This window comes from Sminthopsis crassicaudata, chromosome X, assembly GCF_048593235.1.
Source record: "Sminthopsis crassicaudata isolate SCR6 chromosome X, ASM4859323v1, whole genome shotgun sequence".
In the NCBI taxonomy this organism is placed as follows: Eukaryota; Metazoa; Chordata; class Mammalia; order Dasyuromorphia; family Dasyuridae; genus Sminthopsis; species Sminthopsis crassicaudata.
This window is the reverse complement of record NC_133623.1, coordinates 59457495-59477494: the sequence shown is the minus strand read 5'-3', so window position 1 is coordinate 59477494 and position 20000 is coordinate 59457495. Positions and strand designations below refer to the sequence as shown.

The 20000-nt window shown below is 38.6% G+C and overlaps 1 protein-coding gene across 1 annotated transcript in view; it reads right to left on the bottom strand.

Annotated features, from left to right (window-relative positions):
* Positions 1–20000, bottom strand: part of LOC141549037 (uncharacterized) — a 37022-nt gene that overhangs the window by 10692 nt on the left and 6330 nt on the right. Inside the window, exons 4-25 of the mRNA XM_074278386.1 lie at positions 18486–18562; positions 17452–17514; positions 16633–16701; positions 15830–15898; positions 14163–14234; positions 13354–13422; positions 12586–12657; positions 11750–11821; positions 10923–10994; positions 9888–9959; positions 9013–9084; positions 8198–8269; positions 7747–7818; positions 6933–7004; positions 6115–6186; positions 5307–5378; positions 4461–4532; positions 3642–3713; positions 3303–3371; positions 2418–2489; positions 1577–1645; positions 592–663 (exon numbers count right to left, since the gene is read on the bottom strand). Of these exons, the coding sequence (XP_074134487.1) occupies positions 592–663; positions 1577–1645; positions 2418–2489; positions 3303–3371; positions 3642–3713; positions 4461–4532; positions 5307–5378; positions 6115–6186; positions 6933–7004; positions 7747–7818; positions 8198–8269; positions 9013–9084; positions 9888–9959; positions 10923–10994; positions 11750–11821; positions 12586–12657; positions 13354–13422; positions 14163–14234; positions 15830–15898; positions 16633–16701; positions 17452–17514; positions 18486–18552 (1555 nt within the window). The 5' untranslated portion in view covers positions 18553–18562. The remainder of the gene's footprint in view (positions 1–591; positions 664–1576; positions 1646–2417; positions 2490–3302; positions 3372–3641; positions 3714–4460; positions 4533–5306; positions 5379–6114; positions 6187–6932; positions 7005–7746; positions 7819–8197; positions 8270–9012; positions 9085–9887; positions 9960–10922; positions 10995–11749; positions 11822–12585; positions 12658–13353; positions 13423–14162; positions 14235–15829; positions 15899–16632; positions 16702–17451; positions 17515–18485; positions 18563–20000) is intronic.

Here is a 20000-nt window from a genome sequence, read left to right as displayed (position 1 = left end):
TGGAGCAGAGGACCTGAAAAGTGCCCTTTTGATGTAAATCTGTAAACATGCCTTCAAATGAGAGGGCATATGTCTGAGGCACAAAGTGCCTGGGTTGGGATAGGAGAGTGTTGAGTGGATTAAGGTAGTAAGGACTACATTTTAGGGTTACCATGGACTATCTTTCCAGAAGTCCCTTGCACCCATGATAAAATTAAAAGATCATCCTAGGTCTTCTATATCTGAGTGTCTCACAAATTAGTGGGAAATCTTCCCTTCTATGCAGCTAGTAGTATCCTCAATGATGATGGGGGGCCCTATCTCATTATCTCACATTTTGGTATGTTTCCAACACTAACCCCCCCCCCCCCACTAAATTAGGTTATCATTGTGATCTTGAAAAACTGACAATTAGGCAAAATACTTCCACATTATACTTTGGACTGCCCCAGGATCAATATTCAAGTATTCTAAGGTGGTAACTACCCAGATATCCCACTCTCCTGCCTATGCCACTCCCCAGTTTTCCTTATTTCTTTATCCTTGATTGCTATCCATCCTGGAATAGTTTTACTAGCCATTGACCATTCCATACACAATATTCCTCCTTACTTTTGTTTGGATAACGATTCTTGTCCCAACAAGTTCCACGCATATTCTTTGTCCTCCATTGTGTCAAAGGACCTTCAACAGAGAAAAGAAGACCAAGTAAGATAACAGTTTAGCCAGATTACTTCATCGGGGTACAGAGGATAGATACCTATTAAACACTAAGACCTGGTTGGGATGCTCAATAACAATTCTTGCAAATTCTGTTACCTCTTCTCATATTTTCCATTTGGAAAAAAAAAAAATTGAGTGGGAAAACTACTTCAAAAGTCCCTTTTAGGGGGCAGCTAGGTGGCGCAGTGGATAGAGCACCAGCCTTGAATTCAGGAGGACCCGAGTTCAAATTTGCCCTCAGACACTTAACACTTCCTGGCTCTGTGACCCTGGGCAAGTCGCTTAACCCCAGCCTCAGAAAAAAACAAACAAACAAACAACAAAAACAAAACAAAATAAAAAAGTCCCTTTTACTTTTAAATCAATAAACCTAGCTTTAAAATAGAGAGCATAGATCTGAGGCACAAACTGCCTTGGTTGGGATGGTAGAATAATGAGTGGAGAAGACTGGGAAGGACAACATACAAGGGTTACTTTGGACAACCAGGCTAGAAGTCCTTTGCTCCCATGACAAAATTAAGATATATGATTAGTTCTCAGAATAGTGGTAATTGTTCCCTTCTAAGTTCCCCGTAGTATCCTCTGGGATGATGGAGGGCAGTGTCTTACATTTTGGTATTTTTTCAAAACTGAAATAGGACTAAGGAAAATTATCTCCTCCTGAAGGCCTGTGACTCAGACTAAATCCATTGTGTATTGCCTGAGACTCAATATTCACCTAGTATATATGAGAACATACTCTGATGGGAACATCCCTTCCTTCCTGTACCCTACCACAACTCTTCATCTCGGTACTTATCCTTGACGGCTAGCCATCCTGGAATAGTTTAAATATGTATTGATCCATTAATATATAATATTCCTTCTTACTTACCTGGGGTTGGGTAAGCATATGTTGGTTGTGACTGTTTGTTTTGTTCTGATGGATCACGATATGTTGTTCCTGCATTTGAGGAAAGAAAGATACCAAGAAAGATAGTAACTTAAGCAGTCTATTCCATAGAGTTACAGATCATAGACATATGATAAGCCCTAAGACCTGCCTGAGATGTTCATTAAGGGGATAATGCTTGAAACTCTCTTCATTCTCTTGTTCTTAGTTTATCCATTTATTAAACAAAATGGGTTGGAGCAGAAGACCTGAAAAGTACCCTTTAGATGTAAATCAGTAAACATATCTTCAAATAAGAGGGCATTTGTCTGAGGCACAGAGTGCCTGGGTTGGGATTAGGAGGGTGTTGAGTGGATTAAGGTAGTAAGGACTACATTTTAGGGTTACCATGGACTACCTTCCCAGAAGTCCCTTGCTCCCATGATAAAATTAAAAGATCATCCTAGGTCTTCTATATCTGAGTGTCTCATAGTTTAGTGAGAAAGCTTCCCTTCTACGTAGGCAGCAGTATTCTCAGCAATGATGGAGAGCACTATCTCACAATTTGGCATGTTTTCAACATCAAAAAAATGCTAAAGACAGTTATGATTGTGATCCTGAAGTCCGGCCAATTTGGCAAAATACTTCTATGCTATCCTTTGGAATGTCCAAGGATCAATATTCACCTATTCTAAGAGGATTCCCACCCAGAAATCCTGTCCCTTCCTTCCTCTGCCACTCCCCACTTCTCTTTAATCTATGTCCTTGTCCTTGATTGCTCTACTTCCTGGAATGGTTTAACTAGACATTGACCCTCCCATACACAATATTCCTCCTTACTTACCTTTGTTTGGATAATTATTCTTGTCCCAAGAAGTTCCACGCATATTCTTTGACCTCCATTGTGTCAAGGGACCTACACTCAGAGAAAGTAGAGGACCAAGTAAGATAGCAGCTTAGCCAGGATACTACATTGAGGTACAAAGGGTAGATACATATTAAATACTAAGACCTGGTTGGGATGCTCAATAACACTATGATCCTTGCAAATTTTCTTACCTCTTTTAATTTCAGATTTTCCATTTGGAAAAAAAAATTGTGTGGGAGAACAGGACCTCAAAAGCCCCTTTACCTTTAAATATGTAAGCTTACATTTAAGGTCTGAGGCACAAACTGTCTTGCTTGGGATGGCAGAGTAATGAGTGGAGAAGAATGGAAACGACAACATACCAGGGTTGCCAAGGACAATGAAGTCAGGAATCCCATGACAAAATTAAGATATCTGACTAGTCTTCACAAAAGTGCTAATTGTTCCACTCTTAGTAGCTAGTAGTATGCTCAGGAATGATGGAGCACAGCGTCTTCCATTTTGGTATTTTTTTCAAAATCCAAATAGTACTAAGGAAAATTATCTCCTCCTGACGACCAGCCATTTGGAGTAAATGCTGCTACATTACATGATGAACTGCCTGAGGCTCAACATTCACCTACTATACATGGGAACCTACCCAGAATTCCTACCCTTTCCTTCCTTTACCCAACCACCATTCTTCATCTCAGTACTTATTCTTGATGGCTAGCTATCCTGGAATAGTTTAAATATATACATATATATATATATATATATATATATATATATATATATATATATATATATATGTATATGAATGTATATATATGTATATATGTATATGTATATATGTATGTATTTATTAATATTCCTTCTTACCTGTGTTTGGGTAAGCATATGCCGGTTTTGATCGTCTGTATTTTTCTGCTGGATCACGGTATGTTGTACCTGCATTTTGGGAAAGTAAATGACCAAGTAAGATAGCAGCTTAGGCAGTCTATTACATAGCATTATAATTCATAGACATAGGCTAAATCCTAAGAACTGCCTGGGATCAATATTCACATATTCTAAGAGGGTTACTACACAGATATCCCATCCTCCCCTTCCTATGCCACTCCCCACTTCTCCTTAATCTATGTCCTTGTCCTTGGTTGCTATCCATCCTGGAATGGTTTACTAGCCATTGATCCTTCCATTCATCGTATTTCTCCTTACTTTTGGAAGGGTCACGATACTGATTCCATGCATTTCCTTGCAAATTGCTTGACTCCCAATTTGTTGCAGGATCTGCACTCAAGGAAAGTAGAGGGATAAGTAAGAAAGCAGTTAGCCAGAGTACTTCATTGGGCTACAGAGGATAGATATATATTAAACACTAAGATCTGATTGGGATACTCAATAACAGCGTGGTTCTTACAAATTCTGTTACCTTTTTTGTTCTCAGTCTTTCCATTTGGAAAAAATTGTGTGGGAGAACAGGACCTCAAAAGCCCCTTTACCTTTAAATATGTAAGCTTAGGTTTAAAGGAGAGGGCATAGATCCGAGGCATAAACTACCTTGGTTGGAATGGTAGAGTAATGAGTGGAAAGGAATGGGAAGGACCATATACCAGGGCTACTGTGGACAACAAGGCTAGAAGTCCATTGCTGTCATGATAAAATGAAGATATCTGACTAGTCCTCAGAATGGTGGTAATTATTTCCCTCTATGTAGCCAGTAGTATCCTCAGGGATGATGGAGGACAATGTCTAACATTTTGGTATTTTTTCAAAATCCAAATAGCACTAAGGACATTGATCTCCTCCTGATGACCTGCCACTTGGACTAAATGCTGCTACATTACACAATGGACTGCCTGAGGCTCAACAGGTACCTAATATACATGGGAACGTACCCAGTGTTTCCATCCCTCCCCTTCTGTACCCTACCACCATTCTCCTTCATCTCAATACTTATCCCTGATGGCCAGCCATCCTGGAATAGTTTACATATATATAATGGTCCATTAATAAATAATATTCCTTCTTACATACCTGTGTTTGGGTAAGTATATGTCGTTTGTGATTGTCTGTTTTGTTGTTCTGATGGCTCATGTGATGTTGTCCCTGCATTTGGGGAATGAAAAGGACCAAATGAGATAGTAGCTTAAGCAATCTATTCCATAGCATTACAGACCATAGACACATGATAAGCCCTAAGAACTGCCTGGGATGTTCATTAAAAGCATGAAGCTTGACAATTCCCTAACTTCTATTGTCCTCAGTTTCCCCATTCTTTGAAAAAATGGGTAGGAGCAGAGGACCTGAAAAGTACTTTTTAGATATTTAAATTTAATCTAAACATACCTTCAAAAGAGAGGGCATATATAGGAGGCACAAAGTGCCTGGTTTGAGATGGGAGGGTGTTGAGTGAATTATAGCAGGAAGGACTACATTCCAGGGATACTATGAACAACCTTTGTACAAGTCTTTTGTGTCCACAACAAAATTAAAAGATCATCCTGGTTCATTTAGATCTGAGTGTTCCCTAAATTAATGTTAAATCGTCTCTTCTAATTTGCCAGTAGTATTCTTAGTAATGATGGAGGGCAGTATCTCTTATTTTGGTATGTTTTCAACACCATATCAGTACTAAGGAAAGTCATCATTGTTATGATGAAGTCCTCCCACTTGGGCTAGATGTTGCCACATTATACTTTGGACTGCGAGGCTCAATATTCACATATTCTAAGGGGGTTACTACCCAGATATCCCACCTCCTCCTTCTAATGCCACCTCCCACTTCTCCTTAAACTATGACGATGTCCTTGATTGCTATCCATCCTGGAATGTTTTACTAGCTATCGACCTTTCCATACATACTATCCCCTCCTTACTTACCACTGGATGGGTCACGATACTGGTCCCATGCAATTCCACGTACGTTCTTTGACTTCCAATGTGGCAAAGGAACTGTATTCAGGGAAAGAAGAGGACCAAAAAAAATTAGCTGCTTAGCCAAAATACTTCATTGGGGTACAGAGAATAGATACATATTAAATACTAAGACCTGGTTGGGATGCTCAATAATGGTATGACCCTTGCAAATTCTGTTACCTCTCTTTGGTTCTCAGTTTTTCCATGTATAAAAAAAAATTGGATGAAAAAACAGGAACTCAAAAGTCCTCTTTACCTTGAAATCTGTAAGCCGAGCTTTAAAATAAAGGGCAAGGCACAAGCTGCCTTGGTTGGGATGGCAGAGTACTGTGTGGAGAGGAATGGAAAGGATAACATTCCAGGGTTACCATGGACAACCAGGCCAGAAGTCCAATGGTCCCATGACAAAATTTAGAGGTCATCCTGGGTGCCCTATATCTGACTAGGCCCCAGTATAGTAGTAATTGTTCCCCTCTCAATCTCCAATGGTATTCTCATGATAATGGAGGACGGTGTCTCACATTTTGGTATTTTTTCAAAACCCAAATAGTACCAAGGAAAGTCATCTTTTCCTGAAGTCCTGCCATTTGGACAAAATGCTGTTATATTACATTATGGACTGCCTGAGGCTCAATCTTTACCTACCATATATGACTATCTAACCAGAATTCCCACTCCTTCCTATAGCACACCACAATTCTCCTTCATATCTTGTCCTTATCCTTGTTTGCTAGCCATCTTGGAATAGTTTAATTAACTATTGCTAACCTACCTGTATTATGGTAAGTGAATTTTTTCTTGGATTTTCTGTAATGTTCTCCTGAGGGACCAGCCGATGTTGAACCTTCATTTGGGGAAAGAAAAGGACCAAGTGATATAGCAGGTTAGCCAGACTGTTATATTGCCTTTCAATGCTAACCCCTAAGAAGTGCCTTGGATTTCATTAAGGATATGAGGCTTACAAATTCCCTTACCCTTCGTGTTCTCAGTTTTACCATTTGTTAAATATATGGGTTGGGGCGCAGGACGTGAAAATGACCCTTCAGCTTCTAATCTGTAAACCCATAGACTGAGCATATACCTGAGTCACAAAGTACCTGGATTGGGATTGGATTTAAAGATTGGATTCAGGTGGCAAGGACTACATTCAAGGGTTACCATGGACTACCAATCCTGAGGTGCATTGCTCCCATGACAAAATTAAGAGAACTTCCTTGCATCCCTAGATAGGACTGATCCAAAGACTGGTGATTCTACCCTAAATAGCCAGTAGTACACTCTCTGTGATGATGAAAGGCAGTATTTCATATTTTGGTATTTTTTCAACCCCAAAACAGTACTAAGGAAAGTTATCATTATTATATTGAACTCTTGTCATTTGGACTACATGCTGCTACATTATACTTTGGACTGCCTGAGAATCAATATTCACCTATTCTAAGAGGATTCAATTCCAGGTATCCCAGCCCTTTCTTCCTATGCCACTCATCAATTTTCCTTAATTTACATATTTGTCCTTGATTACTCTCCATCTTGGAATGGTTTAATTAAACATTGACCCTTCCATATGTAATATCCCTCCTTACTTACCTTTGGATGGGTCACGATACTTGTTCCAAGCACTTCCAGTTAGGTTTTGTGACTTGAAAGATGTCAAAGGATCTGCGCTCAGGGAAAGTAGAGGACCAAGTAAGATAGAAGCTTAGCCACAATAGTACATTGGGGTACAGAGGTTGGATATATATTAAACACTAATAACTGGCTGGGATGTTCAGCAGTAGTATGATCCCTTAAAATTCCCTTTTTCTTAGTTTTCCCATTAAAAAAAATAGGTGATAGAACAGGACCGCAAAGGTCCCCTTTCCCTTAAACTTGTAAGCCAAGCTGTAAAATAGAAGGCGTAGGTCGAGGCACAAACTGCTTTGGTTGGGATGCAAGAGTATTGAGTGGAGAAGAATGGGAAGGACAACATTCCAGGGTTACCCTGGACTACCAAGAAGGAGTTCATTGGTCCCATGACAAAAGTAAGAGTTCATCCTGGGTCCCCTAGACATGATTGGTCTCTAGAAAAGTGGTAATGGCCCCCCTCTAAGTAGCCAGTTGTATTTTCAGTGATGATGGAGGGCAATATCTCACATTTTGATATTTTTTCAAAACCCCAAAAGTACTAAGGAAAGTCACCTCCTGGTATTGTGCCTCTAGGACTAAATGCTGTTACGTTACACTATGGACTCTCTGAGTCTCAAGACTACTATTTGTGGCTACCTACAGAATTCCCACCCCTTCCTTCCTATGCCACACCACAATTCTCCTTAATCTCTGTCTTTATTCTTGATTGCTAGCCATCTTGAAATATTTTAATTTGATATTGACCTATCAATACATCATACCCCTTCTCCCTTACCTGTGCATGTATGAGTTTCGTTTTTCCCGGAATTTATGCTTTGTGTTCCTGAATTCCATTGTGGTGTTGTACCTGCATTTGGGGAAAGAAAAGGACCAAGTAAAATAGCAGCTTAGGCAGTCTATTACATTGTGTTACATTTAATAGATACATGCTAAATTATCCTAAGAACAGCCTGTTATGTTTATTAAGGTACGATGCTTAAAAACTCCCTTCCTTCTCTTGTCTTCAGTTTCCCCATTTGTTAAAAAAAAATTCATTATACTTTTGACTGCCTGGGACTCAATATTCTCCTATTCTAAGTATGTTACCACCCAGATATCACACCTCCTCCTTCTTATGCCAGTCCCCAATTCTCCTTAATTTATGTTCTACTCCTTGACTGCTCTCCATCCTGGAATAGTTTAACCAGCCATTTACCCTTCCATATATAATATCCCTCCTTACTTACCTGTGGATGGGGAACGACACTTGTCCCATGCAATTCCCTGTACATTCTTTGATTTCCAATGTGTTAAAGGACCTGCACTCAGGGAAAGAAGAGAACCAGTAAAATAGCAGCTTAGCCAAAATACTTCATTGGAGTACAGAGGATAGATACATATTAAATAATAAGAGCTGCCTGGGATGCTCAATAATGGCAATGTCAATTCTTTTGTTTTTAGTTTTTCCATTTGCCTAAAAATTTGGTGGAAGAACAGGACCTCAAAAGTCCCCTTTACTTTTAAATCTGTAAGCCTAGCTTTAAAGGAGAGTGCATGGGTCTGAGGCACAAACTGTTTGGTTAGGATGGCAGAGAATTGAGTGGAGAGTAATGGAAAGGACAATATTCCAAGGTTACCATGGACAACCAGGCTGGAAGTCCATTGCTCCCATGACAGAATTTAGAGGTCATCTTGGGTCCCCTATATCTGACCAGTCTCCCAAATAATAGTAATTTCCCCCCCTAAGTCTCCAACACTATTCTCATGATAATGGAGGACAGTGTCTCACATTTGGGGGCATTTTTTCAAAATCCAAATAGTACTAAGGAAAAGTCATCTTCTCCTGAAAGCCTGCCCCTTGGAATAAATGTTCCTGCATTACACTATGGACTCCCTGAGACTCAACATTCACCTACTACATATGGGTACCTAACCAGATTTCCTACTCCTTCCTATAGCACACCACAATTCTCCTTCATCTCTGTACTTATCCTTGATTGCTAGCCATTTTGGAATAGTTTAATTAGCTATTGATCCACCAACACATAATATTCCTTCTTACCTGTGGTTTGGTAGGAATATTTTTTCTTGGCTCTTTTGTAATGTTCTCCTGAGGGCCCAGGTGGCGTTTGCCCTTCATTGGGGAAAGAAATGGACCAAGTGATGTAGCAGCTTAGCCAGACTATTGTATTGCATTACAGTGCACAGACCCATGCTAAATCCTCAGAACTGCCTGGGATGTTTATTAAGAGTATGATGCTTGAAATTCCCTTTATTCTCTTGTTCTCAGTTTCACCATTTGTTAAATATATGGGTTGGAGCAGAGGATCTGAAAAGCACCCTTTAACTTCATCTGCAAACCTCCCTTCAATCCACTGGATATATACCTGAGTCACAAAGTGCCTGGATTGGGATTGGAGGTTGAAAAGTGGATTTGGGTCTCAAGGACTACATTTGAGGGTTACCATGGACCAACAATCCAGAAGTCCATTGTTCCCATGACAAAATTAAGAGAACTTCCTTGGGCCCCTTGATCTGACTGATCTCCAGAGTGGTGGTAATGTAGTAATGGTTCCATTCTAAGTAGCCAGTACTATTCTCAGTGACAATGGAGGGGGGGGCCAGTATGTCACATTCTGGTATTTTTTCAACATCAAAAGAGTACAAAGCAATGTTATCATTTTTATCCAAAGTCCTGACAATTGGGCTACATGCTGCTACCTTAAACTTTGGATTGCTTGAGGCTCAACTTTCACCTATTCTAAGAGGGTTACTACCCATATAGCCCATCCCTTCCTTCCTATGCCACTGCTCAGTTCTCCTTAATTTATTTCCTTCTCCTTGATTGCTATCCATTTTGGAATATTTTAACTATCCATTCTGGAATATTTTAACTAGCCATTGATCCTTCCATACATAATATGCCTCCTTACTCACCTTGGAATGGGGACCGATATTTGTCCTTTGAAATTCTGTGTTCGTGTCGTGACTTCCACTGCATCCAAGGACCTGTACTCACAGAAAGAAGAGGATCAAGTAAGATAGGAGCTAATCCAGAATAGTTCATTGGGGTACAAATCATAGATACATATTAAATTAAGAACTGGCTGGGATGCTCAATAATGGTATGATCCTTGAAAATTCCCTTACCTCTCTTGTTCTCTGTTTTCCCATTTGTAAAAAAAAAAAAAAAAAAAAGAGTGGGAAACAGTCCCCTTTACTTTTAAATTTGTAAGCCTAGCTTTCAAAGAGAGGGCATAGGTCTGAGGAACAAACTGTCTTGGTTTCAACGGGAGAGTATTGAATGCTGAGGAAAGGGAAGGACAACATTCCAAAGTTACTATCGACTACCAGGCCAGGAGTTCATTGTTCCCATGACAAAATTAAGGTGTCATCTTGGGTCCCCTAGATGAGATTGGTACCTAGAAAAGTTGTAATGGAACCCCTCTAAGTAGTATTCTCAGTAATGAATGAGAACAGTATCCCACATTTTGGTATTTTTTCAAAACCCAACAAATATTAAGGAAAGACAACTTCTCCTGAAATTGGGCTGATTGGACTAAATGCTGGTTCATTACAGTATGGACTGATTGAGGCCCAACATTCATCTGCTATATGTAGGTACCAACCCACAATTCCCATGCTACTCCCCACTTCTCCTTAATCTCTGTCCTTATCTTTGATGGCAAGCCATCTTATCTTTGAATAGTTGAATTAACTATTGATCCATCAATACATTATATTCCTTCTTACATACCTGTGATTGGGCAAGTATATTTTTTTTTTTGATGTGTTGCCTAAGGCTCAACTTTTATCTATTCTAAGAGGATTCCTACCCATAAAATCCACCCCTTCCTTTCTATACCACTCCCCACTTCTCCTTAATTTATATCCTTCTCCTTGATTGCTATCCATCCTGGAATGGTTTAACTAGACATTGAACCTTCCATATGTAATATCCCTCTTACTTACGATGGAATGGGTAAGTATTCTTGTTCCATGCAATTTTATGTTCATTCTCCGACTTCCATGGTGTCTGAGCACCTGCACACGGAGAAAGAACAGGATCAAGTAAGATAGCAGCTTAGCTAGAATACTACATTGGAGTGTAGATTATAGATACAGATTAAACACTAAGAACAAGCTGGAATGCTCAATAATGATATGATCCTTGAAAATTCCGTTACCTCTTTTGTTTTAAGTTTTTCTATTAGTAAAAAAAAATTGAATGGGAGAACAGGAACTCAAAAGTCCCCTTTACCTTGAAATCTGTAATCCTAGCTTTAAAATAGAAGGCATAGATCTAAGGCACAACTGCCTTAGTTGGGATGGCAGAGTACTGTGGAGAGGAATGGGAAGGACAACATTCCAGGGTTACCATGGACAACCAGGCCAGAAGTCCATTGCTTCCATGACAAAATTTAGAGGTCCTCCTGGGTGCCCTATATCTGACTGGTCCTCATGATAGTGGTAATTGTTCTCCTTTCAGTTTCCAGTAGTAGTATCAGTGATAATGGAGGGCCGTGTCTTATATTTTGGTATTTTTTTCAAAATCCAAATAATACTTAGGAAAGGCATCTTCTCCTGAAGTTCTGCCACTTGGACTAAATACTGCTAGATTATTCTATTGACTAACTGAGACTCAGCATTTACCAAGTATACATGGGTACCTAACCAGAATTCCCCCTTCTTCCTATAGCATACCATCATTCTCCTTCATCTCTATACTTATCCTTGATTACTAGCTATAGTTTAGTTACCTATTGACCCATCAATATATAATATTCCTTCTTATGTACCTGTAGTTGGGAAAGCATATGTTTTCTCTGGATTTATGTTTTGTTCTTCTGATGGCTCATGGGATGTTGGCCCTTCATTTGGGGAAAGAAAAGGACCAAGTAAGATAGCAGTTTAGGCATTCTATTACATTGTGTTACAGTTCATAGACACATGCTAAATCCTAAGAACTGCCTGGGATGTTTATTAAGAGTATGATGCTTGAAATTCCCTTTATTCTCTTGTTCTCAGTTTCACCATTTGTTAAATATATGGGTTGGAGGAGAGGACCTGAAAAGAACCCTTTAGCTTCATCTGCAAACCTCCCTTCAATAGACTGGGTATATACCTGAGTCACAAAGTGCCTGGATTGGGATTGGAGGTTGAAGAATGGATTTGGGCCTGAAGGACTATATTCAAGGGTTATCATGGACTAACAATCCAGAAGTCCATTGTTCCCATGACAACATTAAGAGAACTTCCTTGGTCCCTTAGATCTGACTGATCCCCAAAATGGTGGTAATGGTTCCATTCCCAGCAGCCAGTAGTATTCTCTTTGATGATGGAGAACAGTGTCCCACATTTTTGTATTTTTCAAAACTCCTAAAATCACTACAGAAAGGCATTTTCTTTTGACATTCTGCCTCTTGGACTAAATGCTGCTACATGATACTATGGACTGGCATAGACTCGACATTCACCTGTTTTATGTGGATACACACCCAGAATTCCCACCAGTCCCTTCCTATGACACACCATAATTCTCCTTAATCTCTGTCCTTATCCTTGATTGCTAGCCCTCTTGGAATAACTGAGTTAGCTATTGACCCACCGATACATCATACAACTTTTCCCTTACCTATTGATGAATAAGTATCCTTTTCCCCCAAATTTACATTTTGTATTCCTGTATTCCAATTCGATGTTGTTCCTGCAGTTGGGGACAGAAAAGGACCAAGTAAGATAGTAGCTCAGGCATTACAGTTCATAGACACAATGCTAAATAAATGTTACAAACTTCCTGGGATGTTCATTAAGGGTATGACGCTTGAAAACTCCCTTATTTCTCTTGTTCTCAGTTTTCCCATTTGTTAAAAAAATATGTTGCAGTAGGGGACCTGAAAAGTACGTTTTAGCTTTAAATCTGTAAATTTGTCTTCAAAAAATGGGCATAGTTCTGAGGCACAAACTGCCTTGGTTGGGATGAAGAGTATTGAGTAGAGTGGAATGGGAAGAACTACATTTTAAGCTGGATTACCAAGCTAATTGCACCCATGACAAAAATTAAGAGGTCATTTTGGGTCCCCTAGATGTGATTGGTCCCCACATTAGTGGCAAAGTTTCCCTTCTAACTAGCCAATAGTATCTCAGTGATGATGTAGGACAGTAGCTCACACCAAAACAGTACTAAGGAAAGTTATTGTTATGTGTAAGTCCTGCCACTGAAGCTAAAAGCTGCTGCATTATGTTTTGTACTGCCTAAACTTCAATATTCACCTATTTTAAAAGGGTTCCTACACAGATATCCCACCCCTTCTAACTAGGGCCTTTTCCTTGATTGCTCTCCATCCTGGAATGGTTTAACTAGCCATTGACTCTTCCCTACATGAGATACCTCTTTACTTACCTATGGATGGGTAAGTGTATTTTGGCCATGAAATTTCATGTTCATCCTGTGTCATTGGTGTTGATATATCTGCATTTGTAGAAAGAAGAGGACAAAGTAAGAAAACAGATTAACCAGAATACTACATTGGTGTACAGGATTATGGCTACTTATTTAACACTAAGATCTGGCTGGGATGCTCATTAATGGTATGATCCTTGCAAATTCCCTTACCTCTCTTGCTCTCCATTTTCTAATTTGTAAAAAAATGGGTAAAGATCCCTTTTACCTTTAAATCTGTAAGCCTAGCTTTCAAGGAGAGGGCATAGGTCTTAAGGCACAAACTGCCTTAGTTGGGATGGGAGAATATTAAGTCCATAGGAATTGAAAGGACAATATTCCAGGGTTACCATGGACAACCAGGCCAGAAGCCCGTTGCTCCCATTTTACAATTACTAGGTCATCCTGACTGGTCCCTAGAAAAGTGGTAATGATTCTCCTGTATGTAGCCAGTAATGTTCTCAGTGATGATGGAAGAGAGTTTCTCACATTTTGGTACTTTTTCAAAACCCCCAAAATAGTAAGAAATGTCATATTCTCCTAAAGTTGTGCCACTTCAGCCAAATACTGCTACATAACAATATGGACTGGTCGAGGCTCACCATTCACCTGTTATATGTGGGTACCTACCCAGAATTCCCACTCCTTCCTTCCTATGCCACACCACAATTGTCCTTAATCTCTGTCCTTATCCTTGATTGCTAGCCTTCTTGGAATTACTGAATTAACTATTGACCCACCAATAATACATCATACAACTTCTTCCTTACCTATGGGTGAATTAGCATCCTTTTCCCCTGAATTTACATTTTGTATCCCTGAATTCCAATGTGATGTTGTTCCTGCAATAGGGGAAAGAAAAGGATCAAGTAAGATAATAGCTTAAGCGATATTACATTGTGTTACCGTTCACCAACACATGCTAAAACCTAAGAACTGCCTGGAATGTTCATTAAGGGAATAATCCTTGAAAATTCCCTTATCTCTCTTGTTCTCAATTTCCCCAACTGGTAAAAATAATGGGTTAAGCAGAGGACCTGAAAAGAACCCTTTAACTTCAAATCTGTAAACCTATCTCCAAAAGAATGGCCAGAGTTCTGAAGCACAACCTGCCTCCATTGGTCTAGAAGAGTACTGAGTGGAGTGGAATGGGAAGAACTACATTCCAGAGTTTCCATGGTGACCAGGCCAGAAATCCATTGCCCCCATGACAAAATTAAGAGCTTATCCTGGGTCCCATAAATGTGAATGGTCCCCAGATTCCTGATAAAGCTTCCCTTCTAAGTAGCCAGTAGTATTCTCAGTGATAGTGAAGGGCAGTAGCTCAGATTTTGGTATTTTTTCAGCACATCACCAGTACTAAGAAAAGTTACCATTGTTATCCTGAAATCCTGCTACATTATGGCTAAGTGCTGCTACATTATGCTTTTAAGTCTGCAAGGGTAGCTTTCAAGGAGAGGGCATAAGTCTGAGGCACACACTGCCTTGGTTGGGATGGGAGAATATTGAGTACTGAAGAAAGGAAAGGACAATATTCCAGGGGTTCCTGATTACCAGGTCAGAAGTCCATTGCTCCCATGACAAAATTAAGAGGTCATCATGGGTGCTCTAGATCTGACTAGTACCCAGAATAATGGCAATTGTTCCCCTCTAAGGATCCAGTAGTATTCTCACTACTGATGGAGGGAAGTGTTTTTTTTTTTTTGTTTGTTTTAAATATCAAAAAATACTCAGTAAGATATCAACTTAGCCAGTTAATTTCATTGGGTTACAGTGGATAGACTCATAGTAAACCTTAAGAAGAGATGCCCATTAAGCATAGGATTCTTGCAAAGTCCCTCACCTTTCTGGTTCCCAGGTTCCCCATTGGGTTGGAATAGAGGACCTGAAAGGTCCATTTTAGCTTTAAATCAGTAAGATAAATTTTAAAACAGAGGGCACATGCCTGGTACAAAGTGCCTTGGTGGGGATTGGATAGTTCAGAGTGGATTGGGGTGGGAAGGAATATATTACAGTTTTACCGTGGACCACAAGTCCATTGGTCCCATGAAGGAACTATGAGGTCATCCTAGGTGTGCTAGATCAGGTCCCCAGGATAGTGGTAATGGTTCCCCTCTATGTGGCCAGTAGTATTCTCAGTGATAATGAGGAGGGGTGTTGTATCTCACCTTTCTTTTTTTAAATCCAAAAAAACACTAAGGAAATTCATCATTCTTGTTCTGGAGTCCTGCCATTTGGGCTAAATTCTGATATATTACCCTGTGGAGTACCTGAGGTTTCACAATCATCTATACCAGGTGGGTTCCTATCCAGCAATCTCACCCCTTCCTTCCTGTGCCACCCGCCAATTCTCCTTACTTTCTGGTTTTCCCTTGATTTCTATCCTAAATGGAATTGTTTAATTAGAAATTATACATTATTATATTTTCTTTCTTACCTATGGTTTGGTAACTATGGTCTTCTGTCATTCCAGGTACTTTTCCTAATTTCAAAGGTGTTCTATGGCCTGCATTCAGGGAAAGAAGAAAACTCAGTAAGATATCAGCTTAGCCAATTTCATTGGGTTACAGTGGGTACACTCATACTAAACCCTGAGAACTAGCTGGGATGCTCATTAAGGTAAGGTAAATCCCTTACCTCTCTGGTTCCCAGGCCCCCCATTAATAAAATGAATGGGTTGGAATGGAGGACCTGAAAGGTTCCTTTTAGCTTTAAATCAGTAAGGTAAATTTTAAAACAGGAGGCATATGCCCGGTGCAAAGTGTCTTGGTGGGGACTGGATGGTTTAGAGTGGATTGGAGTGGGAAGGATTACGTTAAAGCTTTACCATGGACCACAAGTCCATTGGTCCCATGAAGGAAATAAGAGGTCATTCTGGGTCTGCTAGATCAGGATCCCAGTATAATGGTAATGGTTCCTCTCTAAGTAGCCAATAGTAGTTTCAGTGATAATGGAAAACAGTATCTCCCATTTTTTTCAGCACCATAAAGTACTAAGGAAATTTATCATCCTTGTCTTGGAGTCCTGCCATTTGAGCTAAATTCTGATATATTACCCTGTGGACTACCTGAGGTCCCACAATCACCTATGCCAGGTGGGTTCCTACCCAGCAATCCCACCCTTCCTTCCTATGCCACTCCCCCCATTCTCCTTACTCTGTTTTTCCCTTGATTTCTGTCCTAACTGGAATTGTTTAATTACATATTGAATTCTCACTACATTATATATTTTCTTTCTTACCTATGGTTCGGTAACTATGGTCTTCGGTCATTCCAGGTACTTTCCCTAATTTCAACGATGTTCTATGGCCTGCATTCAGGGAAAGAAAAGGACTCAGTAAGATATCAGCTTAGCCAATTTCATTGGGTAATAAATGGGTATGAGTGGGTACTCTTACTAAACCCTAAGAACTAGCTGGGATGCCCATTAAGCATATGATTCTTGCAAAGTCCCTTACCTCTCTGGTTCCCAGGCTCCCCATTAGTAAAATGAATGGGTTGGAATGGAGGACCTGAAAGGTCCCTTTTACCTTTAAATCAGTAAGGTAAATTTTAAAACAGAGGGCATATGCCCCGTGCAAAGTGCCTTGGTGGGGACTGGATAGTTTAGAGTGGAGTGGAGTGGGAAGGAATACATTACAGTCTTACCATGGACCACAAGACCACAAGTCCATTGGTTCCATGAAGGAACTATGATGTCATCCTAGGTCTGTTAGATTAGATCCCCAGGACAGTGGTAATGGTTCCCCTCTAAGTAGCCATTAATATTCTCAGTGATGATGGCAAGTTGTATCTCACTTTTTTTTTTTTAAACGCAAAATGTTTTCAGGGAATTGATCATTTTTTCCTCTGAAATCTTGCCACTTCGGCTGCTACATTACACTATGAACTGCCCGAGGCTCAACATTCATCTGTTCTATGTGGGTTCCTACCCAGAAATCCCACACCTTCCTTTTGATACCACTCCCCAATTCTTCTTAATCTCTGTCCTTGTCATTGAATGCTAGCCATCTTAGAATTGTTTAATTATCTATTTACAAATAATTAATAACTTCCTTACCTATGATTGGGGAAGTATACTTTTTCCCTGAATGTCTGTGCTTTTTCCATGATGTCCAAGAGCCTGCATTGGGGGAAACAAGTGGACTCAGTAAAATAGCAGCTTAGCCAGTCTATTATATTGGATTTCAGTAGACAGAAAATACTAAAACTTAGGAATGATTTGGGATGCTAATTAAGGGTATGATTCTTGCAAAGTCCCTTACCTCTCGTTCTCATGTTCCTCATCAGTAAAATGAATGACTTGGAACAGAGGACCTTTCTAGATTTAAATCTGTAAGCTAAAACAATTGTTTGTACATATATACATATATTGTATTTAATTTATACTTTAACATATTTAACATGTATTGGTCAACCTGCCATCTGGGGGGGAGGAGGGGAAAAACTGGAACAAATGGTTTGGCAGTTATCAATGCTGTAAAATTACCCATGCATATATCTGGTAAATAAAAACTATAATTAATAAAATAAAAATAAAATTTAAAAAAATTAAATCTGTAAGCTAAACTTTAAAAGGAATGTATGTATATTCCCGAGGCAAAACTGCCTTGTGGAGATTGGAGGATATACAGTGGATTGGGATTCCATTGAAGATTTACCATTGATTATAAGACAGAAGTCCATTGTTCCCTAGAAGGAAATATGAGGTCATCTTGAGTCCGCTAAGTTTGATTGGACCCCAGGATAATGATAATGTTTCCTCTCTAAATAGTCCAAAATATCCTTTGTGATGATGGAGGGCAATAGTTTACATTTTGGTATCTTTTGAAAACCAAAAATGTACTAAGGAATGTTATCCTTCTTCTCCTGAAGTTCTACTACAAGTTAAATGCCACTGCAATACACTATGAACTGCCTAAGGCCCAAAATTCACCTATACCAGGTGAGTTCCTATCCAGGAATCCCACCCCTTTCTTCCTATGCCACTCCCTAATTCTTCTTAATCTCTATCCTTGTCATAGTTTGCTATCCATCCTGGAATAGTTTAACTAACCATTGAACCTCCCATACATAATATACCTCCTTACTTACATATGGTCGGGCAAGAAATGTTTTGCCCTGAAATTTCAGGGTGCTTTTGTCTTCTCCACGGTGTCATAAGGCCTGCACTTGAAGAAAGAAAAGGAACAAGTAAGGTGGCAGCTTAGCCAGACTATATATAATATATATATATATAATATCTATATACATATATATTACTACTATATAAATATATATGTATATAAATATATATATAATATCTATATACATATATATTACTACTATATAAATATATATGTATATAAATATAAATATATAAATATATATATAAATATAAATATATAAATATATATATATATATATATATATATATATAAAACTACTATATATTAGGTTACAATGGATAGAAATATATCATATCCAAAAACTGCCTGGGAAATGATTGTAAACTGTTTGCATTTTTGTTTTTCTTCCCAGGTCATTTTTACCTGAATCCAATTCTTCCTGTGCAACAACAAAACTTTACAGTTCTGCACACATATATTGTATCTAGGACATACTATAATATATATAACATGTATAGGACCACCTGGCATCTAGGGAAGGGAGTGGAGGGAGGAAAGGGAAAAATCAGAACAGAAGTGAGTGCAAGGGATAATGTAAAAAAAAAATTACCCAGGCATCTATCAACAACAACAAAAAAAATGAAAAAATATACGTAAACTAAATAAATAATAAATAATAAATGTTGTTTAAAAATTACCCAGGCATCAACAACAACAAAAAAATAAAAAAAATAAAAATAGGAAAAAAATATGTAAACTAAATAAATAATAAATAATAAATGTTGTTTAAAAATTACCCATGTATATGTATTGTCATTAAAAAGCTATAATAAAAAATATTTTAAAAAACTGCCTAGTTTGGCAATTATCAATGATGTAAAATTACCCATGCATGTATGAGGTAAATAATATATTGGGTTACAATGAATAGAAATATATTACACCCAAAACTGCCTGGGAAATGATTGTAACCTGTTTGCATTTTTGTTTTTCTTCCCAGGTCATTTTTACCTGAATCCAATTCTTCCTGTGCAACAACAAAACTTTATAGTTCCGCACACATATATTGTATCTAGGACATACTATAATATATATAACATGTATAGGACCACCTACCATCTAGGGAAGGGAGTGGAGGGAGGGAAGGGAAAAATCAGAACAGAAATGAGTGCAAGGGATAATGTTGTAAAAAAAAAAAAATTACCCAGGCATCTATCAACAACAACAAAAAAATAAAAATAGGAAAAAATATATGTAAACTAAATAAATAATAAATAATAAATGTTGTTTAAAATTACCCATGTATATGTATTGTCATTAAAAAGCTATAATAAAAAGTATTTTTAAAAACTGCCTGGTTTGGCAATTATCAATGATGTAAAATTACCCATGCATATATCAGGTAAATAATATATTAGGTTACAATGAATAGAAATATATTAGACCCAAAACTGCCTGGAAAATGATTGTAAACTGTTTGCATTTTTGTTTTTCTTCCCAG